At 49.2% G+C, this 15,932-nt stretch overlaps 1 protein-coding gene across 6 annotated transcripts in view; it reads right to left on the bottom strand.

Annotated features, from left to right (window-relative positions):
* LRRC2 (leucine rich repeat containing 2) overlaps nt 1-15,932 on the bottom strand; it is a 42,266-nt gene that overhangs the window by 22,393 nt on the left and 3,941 nt on the right. For 5 of the 6 annotated variants that reach the window (XM_045778712.2, XM_045778711.2, XM_087867103.1 and 2 more), the window contains exon 2: nt 3,770-3,913. In XM_045778712.2, the coding sequence (XP_045634668.1) occupies nt 3,770-3,894 (125 nt within the window). In that variant the 5' untranslated portion in view covers nt 3,895-3,913. Of the gene's footprint in view, nt 1-3,769; nt 3,914-15,265; nt 15,417-15,932 lie in introns of those variants that run through there. The other variant, XM_045778710.2, reaches the window with a different exon arrangement.

Genomic DNA, 15,932 nt, shown 5'->3' with positions numbered 1-15,932 from the left:
TAAAATAAAAATGCCAGCACATGGAGAGAGATGAATTTAATACTGGGAGAAAGTGGTGGGATTGGTTTGGGATTGTTACTTTTCATTATTAGCCTTTCTATATAATTTAAGTATTGTAATACCATGTGATAAAAATAAATGTAAATACCTAGGGCCACCTGGGCAACTCAGTCAGTTAAGCATCCGACTCTTGATTTCAGCTCAGGTCATGATCTCAGGGTCCTGGGATGGAACCCCACGTCCGGTTCCACACTGGGTGTGGAGACTTCTTAAGATTCTCTCTCTCCCTCTGCCCCTCCCTCTGCTCGTGTGCACTCTCTCTCTCTCTTAAGTAAATAAATAAATCTGTACAAATAAGTAAATAAATGACTGTAGACACCTGCCTACAGATCTGGATCTGACTGTAGCAGTCAGGATATGGGGCAGACCCTGGGTCTAAGTCATGCAGATTGAACGAATAGAAGAAATCCCCCCAAAACGGTAACAGCGAACAGCACAGCCACTGTTCACCAAGCCTTGTGTTCACCAACCACTTTTTAGGCGAACGTCTCTTCTACCCTCATTTCTTAGACTGAACCCAAAGGGCTACCCTGTCAGTGAAATGAAACGATACCCATTAAGCCTTAGAGAATACATCCTTCCTATATCACAAATGACAAACCGACACCAACGGCTCACATAGTTTGGTGCGGCCAACATACCATGGAGGAAAAAAAGGATATTAGACACATCTCATTAAAAAGAAACATACCAACTCTTTTTTGGATTTCTTTTTCAATGTTTTCTATCCCATTCCCTCAGAAATCTTATGAGAATATAAGCTATTTTTTGGTGAGAGTCAAGATGAGACTTCAAACTCTTTTTTTCAATTCTATTCTCTTCCTTGAGTGTAATAAAAACCAGGAAACTGTCTAGCATAATGTATCGAGTTGTCGAATCGCTACATTGTACACCTGAAACTGATGTAACATAGTATGTTAGCTGTACTACAATTTAAAAAAAAACACCAAATGGGAAAATAAAGATCAAATGAGATAAATAAATAAACAAATCGTTTTTGTCTTCATACTTCATCACCCATATAATTGAATAATCGTCCCCTTGAATCAATTTTAGTAGAACTTCAATTACAAGACAGACATGTAAAACAATGCCATTAGAGTTCACTAATTAAATCAGTAAATGTGCAAATAAAATGCTCTTCCCTTAAGAAACGAACCCACAGTCCTAGCCTGGATGGCAATGAGCCTCCTGGATGAGAAATTCTTCTCGGAGTCCCACAGCAGCTCTTCTATTTCTCCCACTAGGTGACTGAGTTTCATTCAGATAGAGTGTTTTTGTTTTTTAAAGATTTTATTTATTTATTTGACAGAGAGACATACAGAGAGAGAGAGAGAACACAAGCAGGGGGAGTGGGAGAGGAAGAAGCAGGCTTCCCGCCGGACCCTGAGCCAAAGGCAGACGCTTAATGACTGAGCCACCCAGACACCCCCAACCTTTTTTTTAAGATTTTATTTATTTATTTATTTATTTGAGAGAGAGAGCGCGTGCGAGCGAGAGAGCACAAGTGGGGGGAGGGATAGAGGGAGAAGCAGACTCCCCACTGAGCAAGAGCCTGACCCGGGGCTCGATCTCAGGACCCCAAGATCGGGACCTGAGCCAAAGGCAGGTGCTTAACCAACTGAGCCTCCCAGGCTCCCCTCTGCTTATAACTTTTAAGTTTTGATACACACTTCATGGAATAAATACAGTCTTACAAAATGAAGTACCATGATGTGAGGTCACAGAGCAAGCTAGAGGGTTTTGCCTGTTTCCGTAAAATTAAATTAACCAGATAATTGCTTTTTCTGATAAGGTATCCATCAGGTTTTCAATATATTAATTTCCCCACAGGAAACAGATCTTAAGAAACTAAAGGATAATCTTCAAATCGCATTAATAATCACAGTAGGAATCATAGGATGGAAATTCAGACACACCCACAAAAAAAGTAAATTTACTACATTCATTTTTTGCAGGTCCTGGGAAACTGATCGGCTTGCTCCTTGAACCCCCACATTCCTCCCCCACTACCCCTACTGCCTCCTCACCTGTCCAGCCAATTTGACGGCTGTTTTTCTTATCTTGAGCTAGAAAAGCCTAACAAACCCCTAAGAAGTTTTCTGTGTTAGGGCAACATAAGACACAGCCCATCCCAATTCAGCGCTGACCCGGTATACGGTATACAGGAGGCATGGGAAGCTGTCCACAAAGCCATTAGCACCACGATGAAAGAAAGAAGCCAAGACGTAAAAACCACTCCAAAGCAGCTGAGAGGCTGGTTCGTGGACCCCGGCTCTCCGCAGATGCCTCAAGGTCCAAGAACCCTCGGGGGGTTATATCAGCTACAAACACTTTCCCCCAAACCCCCCAGGGCTTGGGTCCCTCTTCAGCAAGTTGTCCTACCCTAGAGTAACCCCAGATGTTAGGAGTGGGGAGGCGGTCAGAGCAGAGCTGAGAGCCCCTTTGGGCTCACAGGGCCCAGGGGACCTGTGTAATTCACCTTGCACTAAGGGTAGATCACTCCGACCCATTCCCGCAGGTGTTGCCTGGTCTGAGGTTCCAGTTCTTAAATTCAAGATTCGCATCACTTTGGATAACCTCAGATTAGTGCAAGTGAAAAGAACGTCCCAACTAGCTTTGATTACAGCATTGTGCAGGGGAAAGAGCTCAGCCAAATCCTCCACTTACCAGCCGTGTCCACTCGGGCAAGTCACTTAGGTCCCAACTTCCTTGTCTTCAAGTTGGGGGTAAGGACAAGCACCTGGAACGGCTGTGATGCTTACAGTAACAGCTTAATTAATTAACAAGCATGATCAGAATAGGTATTGATTTGATCCAAATAGTTCATAAAAGTGGAGAACCAAGAATAGAGAGACATTCACACCTTACACATTTTGCTTTTAACTTAAAGCATAGAAAAATATCAACCTTTGCCAACTTGAGATTGGGTCATGGACCTCCTCCAAGAATGGGTCAGCCCATCAGAATCCCATTCTGCCTTTCTTGTATCAACCACACCCTCCACACATCATGTAAGAGCTCCAGTTTGGTTCCTTCCGAGGGACTAAAAAATACAGACATGCAAAGCCGCCAGAATGTGCAACCTCTCCAGCTGGTCATACTTTTTTGGATTCGTGCAATGCTGAGTCAATTGTGTGGCTCTGTTATCCTAAACGTCGTTTCTCCAAAGCGCTCCGCTTCATTTCATATACATATAACGCTCTTTTACTCTTATTTCATGAGTTTATAGGAGCATAGCCAAATTACCCCATCTCAATCCAAGTAAAAATGGTATCAGTACAGTGAGTCTTACCCAGCATTCCGCTCAGCTGGGGAGGGTGGAAATGGATGACCGCGAGCACCCTTGAGCTGCCCCAGGGCGTGGTCTGCCCAGGTGTGGAGAGCATCAGACAGCCTCATGAGGCCAGCTGAGCAGCCTTCCACAAAGTGGACTGTAGACAGTTCATTGTGTCATCGCTGTCTCCCCCGAGCCTGGTACGGTGCCTGGAATGCATGTGGGTCCGTACAACATGGGGGCAGCGGGGGGTTGGGGGGTAGTGTTATGGGAATCAGACATTTGCTCTGAACAACAGTGGGATGGCTCTTAAGTCCAATGAGCAAGTGTCACAGAGAAATCCCAGAAGGGCATCCCCCTGCACGATGTGACCGCAGCCTGCCTAGTCCCCATTTGCTAAAGAAGCTACAGGCAAGCACAAAAAACACATACTTTTCCAATGCACTTTTCTCAAGCCTTTCTGTCTCCTTCTTCTGCCAAGCTTTGTGCTTCTTGACGCGCGTTTCCCACAAGGCTCTGATGACAGAAATGTCGAACACGACCACTTTGTGTCCCATTTTGGGAGCATGAAATTACCTATTTAAGAAACATACATATGTCAGCTTCACACACACAGAGAAGAAAAGTTTTAGCATGAACTTTATTTTTTTTAAAGATTTTATTTATTTTAGAGAGAGAGAGAGTGCATGAGCCAGCGGTGTGTGTGGAGGGGTGTTGGAGAGCAGAGAGAGAGGGAGAGGGACAAGCAGACTCCCTGCTGAGCACAGAGCCCATGACACGGGGCTCAATCCCAGGACCCCAAGATCAGGACCCGAGATCAGGACCTGACCTGAAACCAAGAGTCGGATGCCCAACTGACTGAGCCACCCAGGTTCTCCGGTGTTAGCATGAACTTTAAAATGAAACAAGAATGAATCCTTCGTCTTAAGTCATGATGAAATGCTCAAGATGGCAGTTTGCAAATGTTCTTAAAGCCTGATACTACTCTGGGTAAGTCGGTCCAACACCCACCTGTGGCACTTCCTCTAGAAAGCCACACTTGTGTCTGCCCCTACCTCTCAGCCAAACTGTGGGTTCCCAAAGCCCCCTGGTCCCTCCACAAGCTTCATGGTTCCATGTTCTATTGGATTTTCCAGCATCTCATCTTCCCAATAGGCTGTATCATCCTCAAGGTTACGTTTGTGAGTGAATCAGAACTTACACACACACACACACACACACACACATACACTCCGGTGACCTCAGACTACACAGCAGCCACTGTTGAGCGACAAAACCAGTCCTTGCACCAAGCGCCGTGAGCACTTTCCCAGCCGGGACTAACCACACCCCAGAGCGTGGGGACGCATCCTGTGAGGGTCCCCTGCACCACAAAACCTCGCAGGCTGCTGGTCTCTGTTTATGTGGTTTTCCAAATGCAAGGAAAGTCAAAGTCAGGTACATCCTGGCCCTTCTTCGAAGCGAGCCCAGCACTGTGCCTGGCACACAGCAGGCCCTCCATAGGTATTTGTGGAATGAATAAATGAAAACCGAATAAAAGGTTTGCTCCCAGACTGCTCCCCTCCCAGGCTGCTCAGTGAGCTTTCTCTCTCCTTTTTATGTCCCCATCTTGTTTTTCCTGTTTGCTTTAAGTGATAATTTGCTCACTGGGAAAAAAAAAATTATCAGGACGTAAAAGTACATTTTAATGTTCATTCCACTAACCTACACTGATCTCCCTTATCTAAAAATAACTTCCTAGTTATCGTTTTAAATTTCCCCCACTTAACAGCATTGAAATCTAGCTCCATCCATTTCCTGATTCACACACACACACACACACACACACACACACACACACACACACAGTGTCAGTTGGCAAATCGTAGGGCTGTTGAATATTCTCTGCTCCAGTTCCAGACGCTTCTAAATGGCAGTCAGTGGGGATACGAAACCAAATATTTAATCATCTGACTCAGCTGTGTACTCTCCATGAATGGCTTGCCAGGCCGAGTGGGAGAGCTGGCTTATGTCTGTGCAGTGGAACGCCGGAGAACCATAATTTTCGTCTAATGAGCTGAAAATGCTGGCCCCGATTTACTTGTCTTTCACTTCATTTCTGACATCTGGGACTGTCTTTTGTCTCCCTAAAATTCTTTTACCTAAAGGAGATTTCTGACAAAGGTGCAAGTGATGCACCTTTTTGTGCGGACCTAGGTTTTCAGTTCTCTGGGGTAAATACATGGGCGCAGCATGGGGGGGGGGGTCCCTAGGATAACTCTGTGTTTAACCTTTTCAGGAACTGCTGCACTGTTGCCCCGAAGCGGCTGCATCATTTTGCTGCCCCGGAAGCTGTGCATAAGGGTCCCAGGGTCTCCACGTTGTCTCCACGTCCTCTCCACGCTCATTCTTCCGCTTTCTTCCATCATGGCCGTCCCAGTAGGTGGGCAGTGGTCTCTAGTGGTTTTGATTTGCATTTCCCTGACAGCTAATGATGTTGACTGAACATTTTTATGTGCTTATTGACCATTTTTATACCTTCTTGGGAGAAATGTCTATTCAGATCCTTCCCCAAATTTTAAATGGGGCCGTTTGTCTTTGTAATTGTTGAGGTAATAGTTCTTTAAATATCCTAAGCCCAGGTCCTTTGTTAGATACATGATTTGCAAAACTTTTTCAATTCCATCCTTTTACTTTTTACCTAACTATATGGTTATATTTGATGTGAGACTTTGTAGACAGAACGTTTTTTTTTTTTTAAGTAGGCTCCACACCCAACATGGGACTTGAACTCACAACCCTGAGATCAACAGTCGCTTCCTCCACTGACTGATCCAGCCAGGAGCCCCTGTTGACAGAATCTTGTTGGATCGTGTATTTCACACATTCCAACCATGTCTTTTAATTGGTGCGTTTGGGCAATTTATATTTAACAGAATTACTGATACTTTGCATTTCGGTCTAAATTCATCTATTACTCGTTTTCTGCTTGACTCCTCTTTCGTTTTCTTCTTTACACATTCCAGCCTTCTTTTGTGTTTATCTGAACATATTTTTAGTATTCCATTTATTTTCTCTATTGTGTTTTGGACTGTTTCTCCATGTAGTCTTTTCTTTTTCAGGGCTCCCCTAGAGAGGATAAACTCCCGGCTTCGCTTCTCATGGTCCATCAGAAACAATATTTTAACCACTTGTTGTGAGACATGGAAAGCTTACTACCACCGAGGTCCCCTAGGCTCTCACCTCGGTGCTGCCATTGTCCCCTGCCCTGAATCTGTCAGTGTTCTATTTTTGGCTTCCAATCATGACATGTTTTTAAAGAAATCACGAGGAGGACCCTAGCCCGTCATGTCTACCCTGATAATGGACCATATCTGTGGCTCTTCCCTCATTCCTGTTGTCCCATGTCCCCTCTGGTAGCACTTCCCTTCTGACTGAACAACTCCTCTTAACAGTCCCCTCAGACCGAGGACATTGGCTGCCAAATGCTTTATCCCCTTCACCTGAATATCTTCTTTTCACCTTCACTCCTGAAGATTGTTTGTGCTGGGTAGAGAACCCCAAGATCATTCTTTTCGCTCAACACTTGATAGACACTGCCTCTTTTCTTCTGGCCTCCCTGGTTTCCCACAAGAAATGTGCAGTTGTTGGAACCATAAGTCTCGTCAAGGTGACACATCATGGTTCTCTCAGACTTGTCGAGAATTGTTCCTTGTCTTTAGTTTTCCTCAGTTTCATTATGGTGAATCTGGGCATGGGTTTCTTTGGATTTATCCTGTGTGGGACTTGCCCAGTTCCTCTGGTCAGGAGGTTTTATCTTTTGCCAAATTTGGGGATTTTCAGCCATTTTTTTCTCCAACTCTTTTTTTTTTCTGCACTGCCCTCTTCCTCCCCTCCTTCTGGGACTCGGACAACACAAATATCAGCCCTTTCAATATCGTTTTGTAGATTTTTGAGGCTGTTCGCTTTTTTAGAAGTCTCTCTGCCTCTCTTTTCTCAGATTGGTAATATCCAGCGATCCATCTTCAAATGTCCCCCACCCCCGATCATCTCCATTATGTTGATGAGTCGATCACAAGGAGTGTTTTACGTCAATGATTGTCCGTTTTATTTCCAAAGTTGCCATTGGGTTCTTTATATCTTCTATTTCTTTGCTGATCTTTTCTACCTTTCCATTCACACCCCGAAGGCAGAGGGAGAGGACCTCAGACAAGACAGACTTGGAAGGGCTTCCAACCTTGTTTTAGAAGTTGCGGCTCAGCCCAGCAGACAGCAGGGAAGTCCTCTGGTTTGGTCCGGCTGGTCTGGCTCACTGGGCAAATGGTAGGCCACCCCCCGTCCCCAGAGTGCCAGAGAAGAACACCTGACCAGCCACCAGGGGCGTGGACATATGCCGTGGGGGTCCAGAGTCCACACTGGAACAGGCAGGAGACCTCCTCCCCCCACACTGTCCCTCCAGCGCCCTCCCCTGAGAAAGTCTAACTGGTATTCGCTTTGAAGGACAAGTACGTAAAGTAACAGTGCTGTGTGTCACACAGTACAGACATGCAAGGCTACGTTCAGAGTCGAGAGGCAGTACGTTGAAGACTAACACAGCGGGTGATCCGTGTGCTTCAGTTCCAACCTCACGTTTCCTCGCTCCGGCCTTCTGGGGTTGGGATTGCCTGCTCAACTGTCCTTTGACCGTGCCGTTCAGCTGCTCATGTGCGTCCCCAAGTGGCCGCCTGGGATGGAGGCCATGGTCCACACCGGCGCTCCGTTCAAACAGCAGAAGGCATGTTGATTAGGGGCAGCTCAGGGAAGAGCCCAGGGGCTCTCAACAACTTCATGGTTGTTCTCCAAGCTCTTCCCCCTCCTCGGTTCCCCTGGTTCTTCTAGATTCCTGGGGCTCCCTTTTACAGTCCTCTGGCCAGAGACCTGGGGCTTTAGTCCCCCTGCTTTGCTGTGCACCCACTTTGGGGGCCAAGTAGCAGGAGGTCCTGGGGAGGGAGAAAGCATCGAGAGTTTTCTCCACCCTCTGGGGCCTGCAACTCCTCTGATCCAAAAGGCAGGACCCCTTTCTCAACGTTTTGAGTGACTGAGGCCCTCCACTATCAACCTACCCCCCCATGCCCTTGCCCCTCCTGTCACCACTGAATCCTTTGGGGGCTGAGGCATGAGAGGATGCAGAAAAGAAAAACAGGGATTTGCCCCCACTCTCTGAGTATGAGGGGTCCCCTTTTCCACTCCTGAAGCAACATTAGGCACCCTTGTGCCCAATTCTGGGTTCCAGGCTGCCTTGAGTTCAGGCAGTAAAACGCTGCAGGGAAAAATGGGAAACATACCACAGGCTCTCTGCACTTGGAATTCTGGTGTCTTTCCCTTACTCTCTTGCAACCTGTTACTCTTCAGTCTTCATCTTCCTGTTTCGTGTATTCCTTCTGGGTTTCAGAGCTGCACTCCGTGGGACAGACACAGTGGAGGGCCCCTAACGCCGTCTCACCCGGAACCAGAAACCACTGCACTTAATTTGTCTTTTACCACGTTCCTTACTCTGTCATTTTCAAGCTCAGGAGCACTTAAGCTGCAAAGGTCTTAAGGTTTTGGCTTTTGACCCTCCCCCCCAAAAAAAAAGCTTCCATAAAAGCATACCAAGCCCCAGCCTGAAAACAAGAGAGCACAGTCCCCAGCCTGAAAGAGAGAAAAATTAGAAAGAGAGAAAGAACCAGACCGACTTAAATACTTTGAGGTGATCTCTACACATAAAAGCAAAGCAAAAGGCCAAAGTAAAGTGAGTTTTCCGAGCAGCGTGGACAGCCCAGGCAGCCCCGGGTACTGCAAGCTGGAAGGAGGGCTCTCTGTTCAGGGTGTGTGTGCTTGAGACCAACCAGCATGGCTCAGCCTCAGCTGTTGAGTGGCTGTCATTTTCTTAGACCAGCAAATCCTTGGGGAGTAGCCAGATCAGTCCATTAACTGCGGGTGCAATGAACACACACACACACACACACACACACACACACACACACACACCCCATTGCTCATTAGTTTCTATGCATTCATTTGGAGAAATGTAGTTCAGAATTACATCCTAGAAGAATGGTCTCTTCTTTTTGCCTTTGGGTTCTATTTTTAAATACTTGTAAATCAATATCAATGTCATATTTTGGTGGGAAAGAGCGTATGCTGTCTGTCATCTAACCATGTTCCCCACTTCCCCTGTATCTTGCAAGGCAGAGACGGTTCTACTCTTCAATTAAGAGGGTTTTGAATGTGCCGAATTTAAATCAAGGTCTTGCCTGTGAGATGTTCTGTTTGCAAATGTGTGTGACACAACGTACAGGTTCTAAGAGCAGTGAGAGAGGACCACGTTTGCTAGAGGTCTGCATGTACTGTCCAGAAAGCCCGGGAAGCTAAGAAATAACCAACCGGCGAATGCCAGGTCCAGCCCAGCCCCTGGTGTCCTGTGCAGTACAGGGCTGAACCTAGGCTTCCGTAGACAACTGGGCAGGTTCAAGATCAACCCTGGAGAGAGTAGCTCTATGGGTGGGTAGCGGATCAGAAAAGCGGTTTTATAATAGGAGCCAGTGAGTCATTCCAGGACAGGCAGGAGACCCTCCACCCAGACACAAAGTCACACTGGGGAGCAGAGAGTAGGGAGATGTCAGGGACGGATGCAGGGGCCAGTCCCTCAGCAGGTTGGGGAAAGAGAGACGGTCCCCTGGCAAATTTACAGAGCTAATCTCTTCTTTGTAGCATGAGCTCCAGTCAACACAACCTCTCAGGCAAATATGTAAAATGTAATTTCCTAAGCATTAGGTTTCTCCAGAACTACAGAAAGAGCACCATGATATATTATTTCAAAGCAGTAAAGAGAAATTCACCTCTACAGGATGTGGTGGGAGAGACCCTCCATTCAAATAAAGCAATATCCTCCTAAAGAAAACTTAACATCCAAGTGCACTCTCTTGAGCCCGCAATGGATTTTACAGCAAAGATTCACGGACCCAAGGGGACATCTGATTCCAGTCCCCTGCTGGAGATCCATCTGGCTTTGCACTGCAGCTGAGCCACGAGAACACGGATCCCTAGATTTGCGCTGCACCGTCTGCAGCCACGGAGCATCTTCCAAAGAAGCAAACACCTGGGACTAGAAGAGAGGAAAGGAAGCCAATGATGTCACTCATGGCAGCAGAAAGGACACTGGGGCAGAGTGACCTGAGGCTCCTTTTTCTCCAGTACTTAGTGTTCTGGGTCCTGAGTGAACATGTCAAGAGACTCTCAAAGGTTGGATTCATGGTGGAAAGGAAAATTCCTCCTGGAAAAACCTTTTGCTTTACTGCTTTATTTCAGTAAAGGGCAAGATAGTAAATATCGTAGGCTTCGCTGGCCAACTGGCAAAATGGAAGATACCCTGTAGGTACTTAAACATCACAAAAGAGAAAACTCCCGGCCGGCCCCTCCCTGCTGTCTTGCCCTGCGCCGGCCAGAGCCATGCCTGTGCTTCCCTGTTTTGTGCTCACTTACCACCTGCTAGAAACACTCTCAGGACAAGAGCAACGGCCCCAAGAGGGAAAGGCCCAGCAGGTCAGCACGCAGACGGACTGGGAATGGGGACCTGCTGTAGTCAGTTTCACTCTCTGTCCTGGTGACACCCAGATGCTGGTGTGACCTTCTCGTCTCCTGACAGCTCAAGTTGAGTAGCTGGCTGGAGGCTAAGTGGACTTGCTAAGTCACCAGCTCCTAAGCAGAGATTCCACTGCTTGGCGCCCAACCATTGCCAACAGTAGAGCGTCCAACATGTAGAGAGCAACCAGCGTGGACCTTGGGCAGTTGCGAGATACAGCTGGCCAGGTAGACAGACCCTGAAAGTGGAGGGGTTGGGGGGGGCTCCAGCTTGGTCTCCATGGCTCACAGTGCTAGCCCCCTCCAGCGGTGCCCACATGCCATACAAAAACACGTGCCGGTCTGTGTGCACATCCCAGGGTTAGTGAACAATAAACTCGATTTTGCTTTGTGGCTATGATGGCTTTAAATTGTACCCACAAATTCCTTGACATTCTTTCCTTTAAGAGGGTAGAACTTAATCCCCCCCCCACCACCACCAAGCATGGGTTGGATTCAGTGACGCACTGCTAATGAATAAAATGAGGTGAAAGTGCAGCTTCCGAGACCAAGTCCCACCAGGCACTCCTCTCGCTAGCTCTTCGGTCGTGAGCTCCGGGGGACGTCAGCCACTGTGTCACGAGGATACTCAAGCAGCCCTATGGAGAAGCTTCATACAGAGAGGAACAGAGGCCTCCTGCCAGCAGCCATGTGAGGGGCCACTGTCTAAAACAGATCTGCCAGCCCCGGTTGAGCCTTCAGATGGTAGCAGCCCCAGAAGACATCTCAGCTGCAACTATACAGCAGACCCTGAGCCAAGACCACTCAGCTGAGCCATTCCCGAGCCTCAGAGGCTGTGACATAATATGTTTCTTGTATTATGCTGTAAGTGTCGGAGGTGATGCTATGCAGCAATAAATCATTAATATGGGGCACCTGGGTGGCTCAGTCAGTGAAGCATCTGCCTTTGGCTGGGGTCATGATCCCAGGGTCCTGGGATCGAGTCCCAAATCGGGCTCCTGGCTCAGTGGGGAGTCTGCTTCTCCCTCTGCCCCTCCCCCTGCTTGTTCTCTCTCTGACAAATAAAATCTTTAAAAAAATAAATAAATCATTAATACAGTGGACAGCAAAATAAGAATCAGTCTCAATGTACACCAGCATCTCGTGTCTGTATCTTGCTGCCTCCTTGACATATCCACTTGGATGTCTCACACATATCTCAAAGAAACACAGTGCCTTCCGAAGTTCCTCACTTAGAATCTAACCCTTCCTGGCTGCCTTAATTCCTCACTTGACCCTGTCATTACCTGGAGGTCACTCCTTTATGCCCTCTGCTTCCTCACCCCGCCCACCATGCGGGCATGAACACGTTCACACACACACACATTCGTCCGCACAGCCGACGTGTCACCCACGTCTTATAGGGCATGCATGTCTCACCACCAGTCAGGGTCACAGCTCACCTCGGTCGTGCAGAAGCCTCACAGCTGCCGTCCGGACTTCCCACTCACCCACATCCAATCCATTGGTCGCACCACAGTGAGAGAATGAGATCATGCTGTCGCCTGGCTCCAGCGCCCCAGAGACTTCCCTCTGCGATGAGGGCGAGATCCCAGCTCCTCCCAGGGCCCAGTGAGACTCTGGCATGATCCACCCTCAGCCGCTCTCATCCTCAGTGCCTCACCCACCCCACACTTCTTTGTGCCTCAGACCCCGCACACGCTGCGCCCTCTGCCTGGACCCTCTTCCCCCATCTGCCCGGCTTCCCCGCACCCCACGCCCCCGAACTCAGCTTCGGTGTTCTCTCCTCAGCACGGCCTTCATCGCCTCCTCATCTAAGGTAGATCCTCCGGTTATCTCCTCTCTCAGACTCTTGCTAATTTACTTCACAGAACATCATCCAAGTTGAACTACTTGCTCATTGGTTTAATTATACTTTGACCATGGACTGTGCTGAGAAGGGCCACGGTTTACCGACAGGGGCAGCCACCTGAGAAGCCCCAGGCGTGGGCTCAGAGTCAGCCACGGACCCTGAGTGGTTGCCAGGGGACAGATGGTGACAGACAGTAGCCCTGGAGGGGATGTAGCCAGGCTCCTGCTTCTGGACCTCAACACAGAAACCCTGCATGTTGAGCCAGTTTCCTTGGTGTGTATCTCTGTTCTTTGATTCCTGAGAACCCCAAATAACTGACATTCCAGGCACTCATCAAATGCGGAAGGATGAAAGTCCCCGCCCCTCAGCTCTCCATCTGGAGAGAACAGATGCTCACAGAGATACATTTCAGGGTTGCGTGTGGATTTGATAATGGGGGAGGAACAGCCGCTGCGGAGTCAGAAGAGGAGGGGCGCCCTCAGGTGCGCGTGGGGAGGGGGAACTCGGGGCGGTCCCACCGGACCCTGAGGAAGGTGAAAGGGACTGTTCACGCAGGTTGGCTTGGATAATTGTTCACACTCCCTCCACAACCCAGGTACATTAGAATCCCTTTACAGAGCCATCCGCTGTCCGAGCCAGAGGGCATGACCGGAAAAACATGTCCCCTGGCACCAGAACACTCGTCCCCACTCAGAAGCCCAATGCCAGGGTTCCAGGCAGGAGGGGCACTTTCTGGTCACCTCGTCTTCCCCGTCCTGGTCAAATGGCAGACTGGGCAGAAGGAGGTGGGAGGTTGGGTACAGGGCTCACATCTCTGAGGGTCTAAGGTATGAAGGATCTGGGGGAGAAGACCCAATGAAGCCCACAATAAGGTGCCCGGCCATTCTGGGTGCCCCCCCCCACGCCAGGCTGGGAGAGGGACAGCAGCAAGGGGGGAGGTGTGTCTAGGCAGAGGGCACAGTGTGCGCACAGTCTGAGGGACGGAGCTGAGGTTGGGGGGGGGCCCCCCGAACATCCATGGGGAGAGAGGCCTCACCCCATCGTCCCCACCTGCTCTCCAGAACCCCAAGGGCCCCTCTTTCTCTGGGCAGACCAGCTCCAGGCTTTCCACAGCATTCTTCCCAGCAGAGCCGCCATGTGACTAAGACACCCACCGCCAGCCTTGCTGGAACTAAGGGAGTGACTGTGACCATGGGGATTCCTGGTGACACCACTCTACAGAGGGGGCAATGACATGGCCAACAAGGGGCCTTCGTGACGCACAAATCCCATTCGATCTTCACCTAAGGCCACTGACCGGACTCCGGTGCTGGAACACAGAGTGAGTCTTCTGGTAGAAACAGTGGGGTTATTAAAGGCTAAATACTCAAGTGAGGTTAGTATGGTCGCGGTATTTCAGCCAAATTCTGAATTAAATTACATTTTCTGTAGCAAGGTCAGAATTTCCCTGCGAACACCCATTATTTTCATGGTAATTTGTTAAACTAGGAAATCCTGGCTGGGAGGCAGAGGCCCCGGGGAAGGGATTAGGAGGACCTTCTCAGAGTCCGCCCGCCTGCCTGGGCAGGAGTCCCGCAGCCTCCACGGAGAGCTGCGCGTCCCTGAGATGGTCACCTAACCTCTCTGCACCCCGGTGTCCTTGTCGGAACAGAGGACTGGTGACAGGATCATGTGTGATGATTTGTGTCAAGTGCTTAAGACAGTACCTGGCACCTAGTAAAGCCCCCAAAATGGCAGTTGAAAGAAAAGAAGGAAAGAAATGAAGACAGACATTGTCACCAGAGAAATGTAAGCTACAAGTACCTGAGGATTCTTCTGCACCGGGCAAGGCTAGTGGAGGTTCTCTGCCAGATCGCCCCAGCCCCTGAGTTACTGGAGAGGATTTGGCGGAAAAGAGTCACCAGCACAGAGCTGAGGTGCTTACAAAACCAGATGACTCTCCCCTGGGTCTCCGATCCGTTTCCCCACCCACCCTGTCCCCAGCAGGGGGGAGATGGTCCCAGGAGGAAAGACTTCCCGCGCAGATGTCAATCATCCCTTTCAGGGCACCAAGACACAAACAAAGTTGATTTATCTCCCCTAGACAACACTTTGGACCAGAAAGCTTTGAGCTCAGACTTGGGCACCAGGCAGTTTACTGGGAAAACCCCACGAACCAGGAGCAGGAATCTTGGGGACCCCCCTCCCGCCATAGCAGCGGTCTTGCTGGGGACCACCTGCTCCGGCCACATTCTCTCCTTTTCCATTAAATTCAGTCCTCGCCCTAAAATGCAGAGAAATGCATGAGCCTCTGCACTGTGTCCCACTGGGGGTGTTTGCCCCTGTCCTGCCATGGCACGGTGGGAAAGATATAAACAGGAAGGCGCTGCCCCCCTCAACGTCCCAGCAGGTGCCACAAGCCCCCTTGCTCCCAGGCCTCCCACGATCCCCCCCAGTCTCAGGAGCAGACGCTCACTTGCCCCTGCCACGTCCCCACCCCCAAGACGGCCACCTACCCGTGACTGCGTGGCAGCCCCAGCCCCTGCCCGCCGCCTGCCCAGTGGAATCCGGGTTGTGCAGACTGTTGATACCCGTGGCTGCCCCACACTGGAGCCTCCTGGCCTGTGCGCTAACGGGCTATATTTGTCAGCTGATAATATGATCTGTAGGACATGTGCTGATAAACTATCTATTCTATGTGACTCAGCCCGGCATGAGACAAAACACATTTCAGAAGGGAGGGCTTGGCACGGGGCAAAGGACGAGCTGGCCAGTGCGAGCCCTACAACCCGGCATTACCGCACCTCCCGCACAGATGGCCCGGCCTTTTCCCACGGCCCCGTCCTGAAGCGTGTCGAGTAAAACAGGCCAGAGAGGGGAAAGGGCTCTGTCTCTTTGCACTCCCAGCGAAGAACAAGAAAAGCAGGATCGGAGCACCATACGACCCAGCAAATGTGAAACTGTTTTCAATGTTTGAAGCTATACAGCTATCACCGGCCTGGATTTCACCTTGTTTTTCTTTTAAAGTTTCTAAAACATGTGAATTTAGGTTCTCTTTCGTGATTTTTACTAACTGGGCAAAGATGCTTTGCTGATATCCAACATTGTGACAATCTGACAATCAATTAATCAGGAATTGCTCCCACCTCGCTGAACCTCCACCCCACATCTCCCACCTAGCCC

This window comes from Ursus americanus, chromosome 14 (assembly GCF_024610735.1).
Source record: "Ursus americanus isolate L20-20 chromosome 14, mUrsAme1.1.p, whole genome shotgun sequence".
In the NCBI taxonomy this organism is placed as follows: Eukaryota; Metazoa; Chordata; class Mammalia; order Carnivora; family Ursidae; genus Ursus; species Ursus americanus.
Note: the sequence above shows the minus strand (reverse complement) of the source record. Positions and strands in the feature narration are given on the sequence as shown.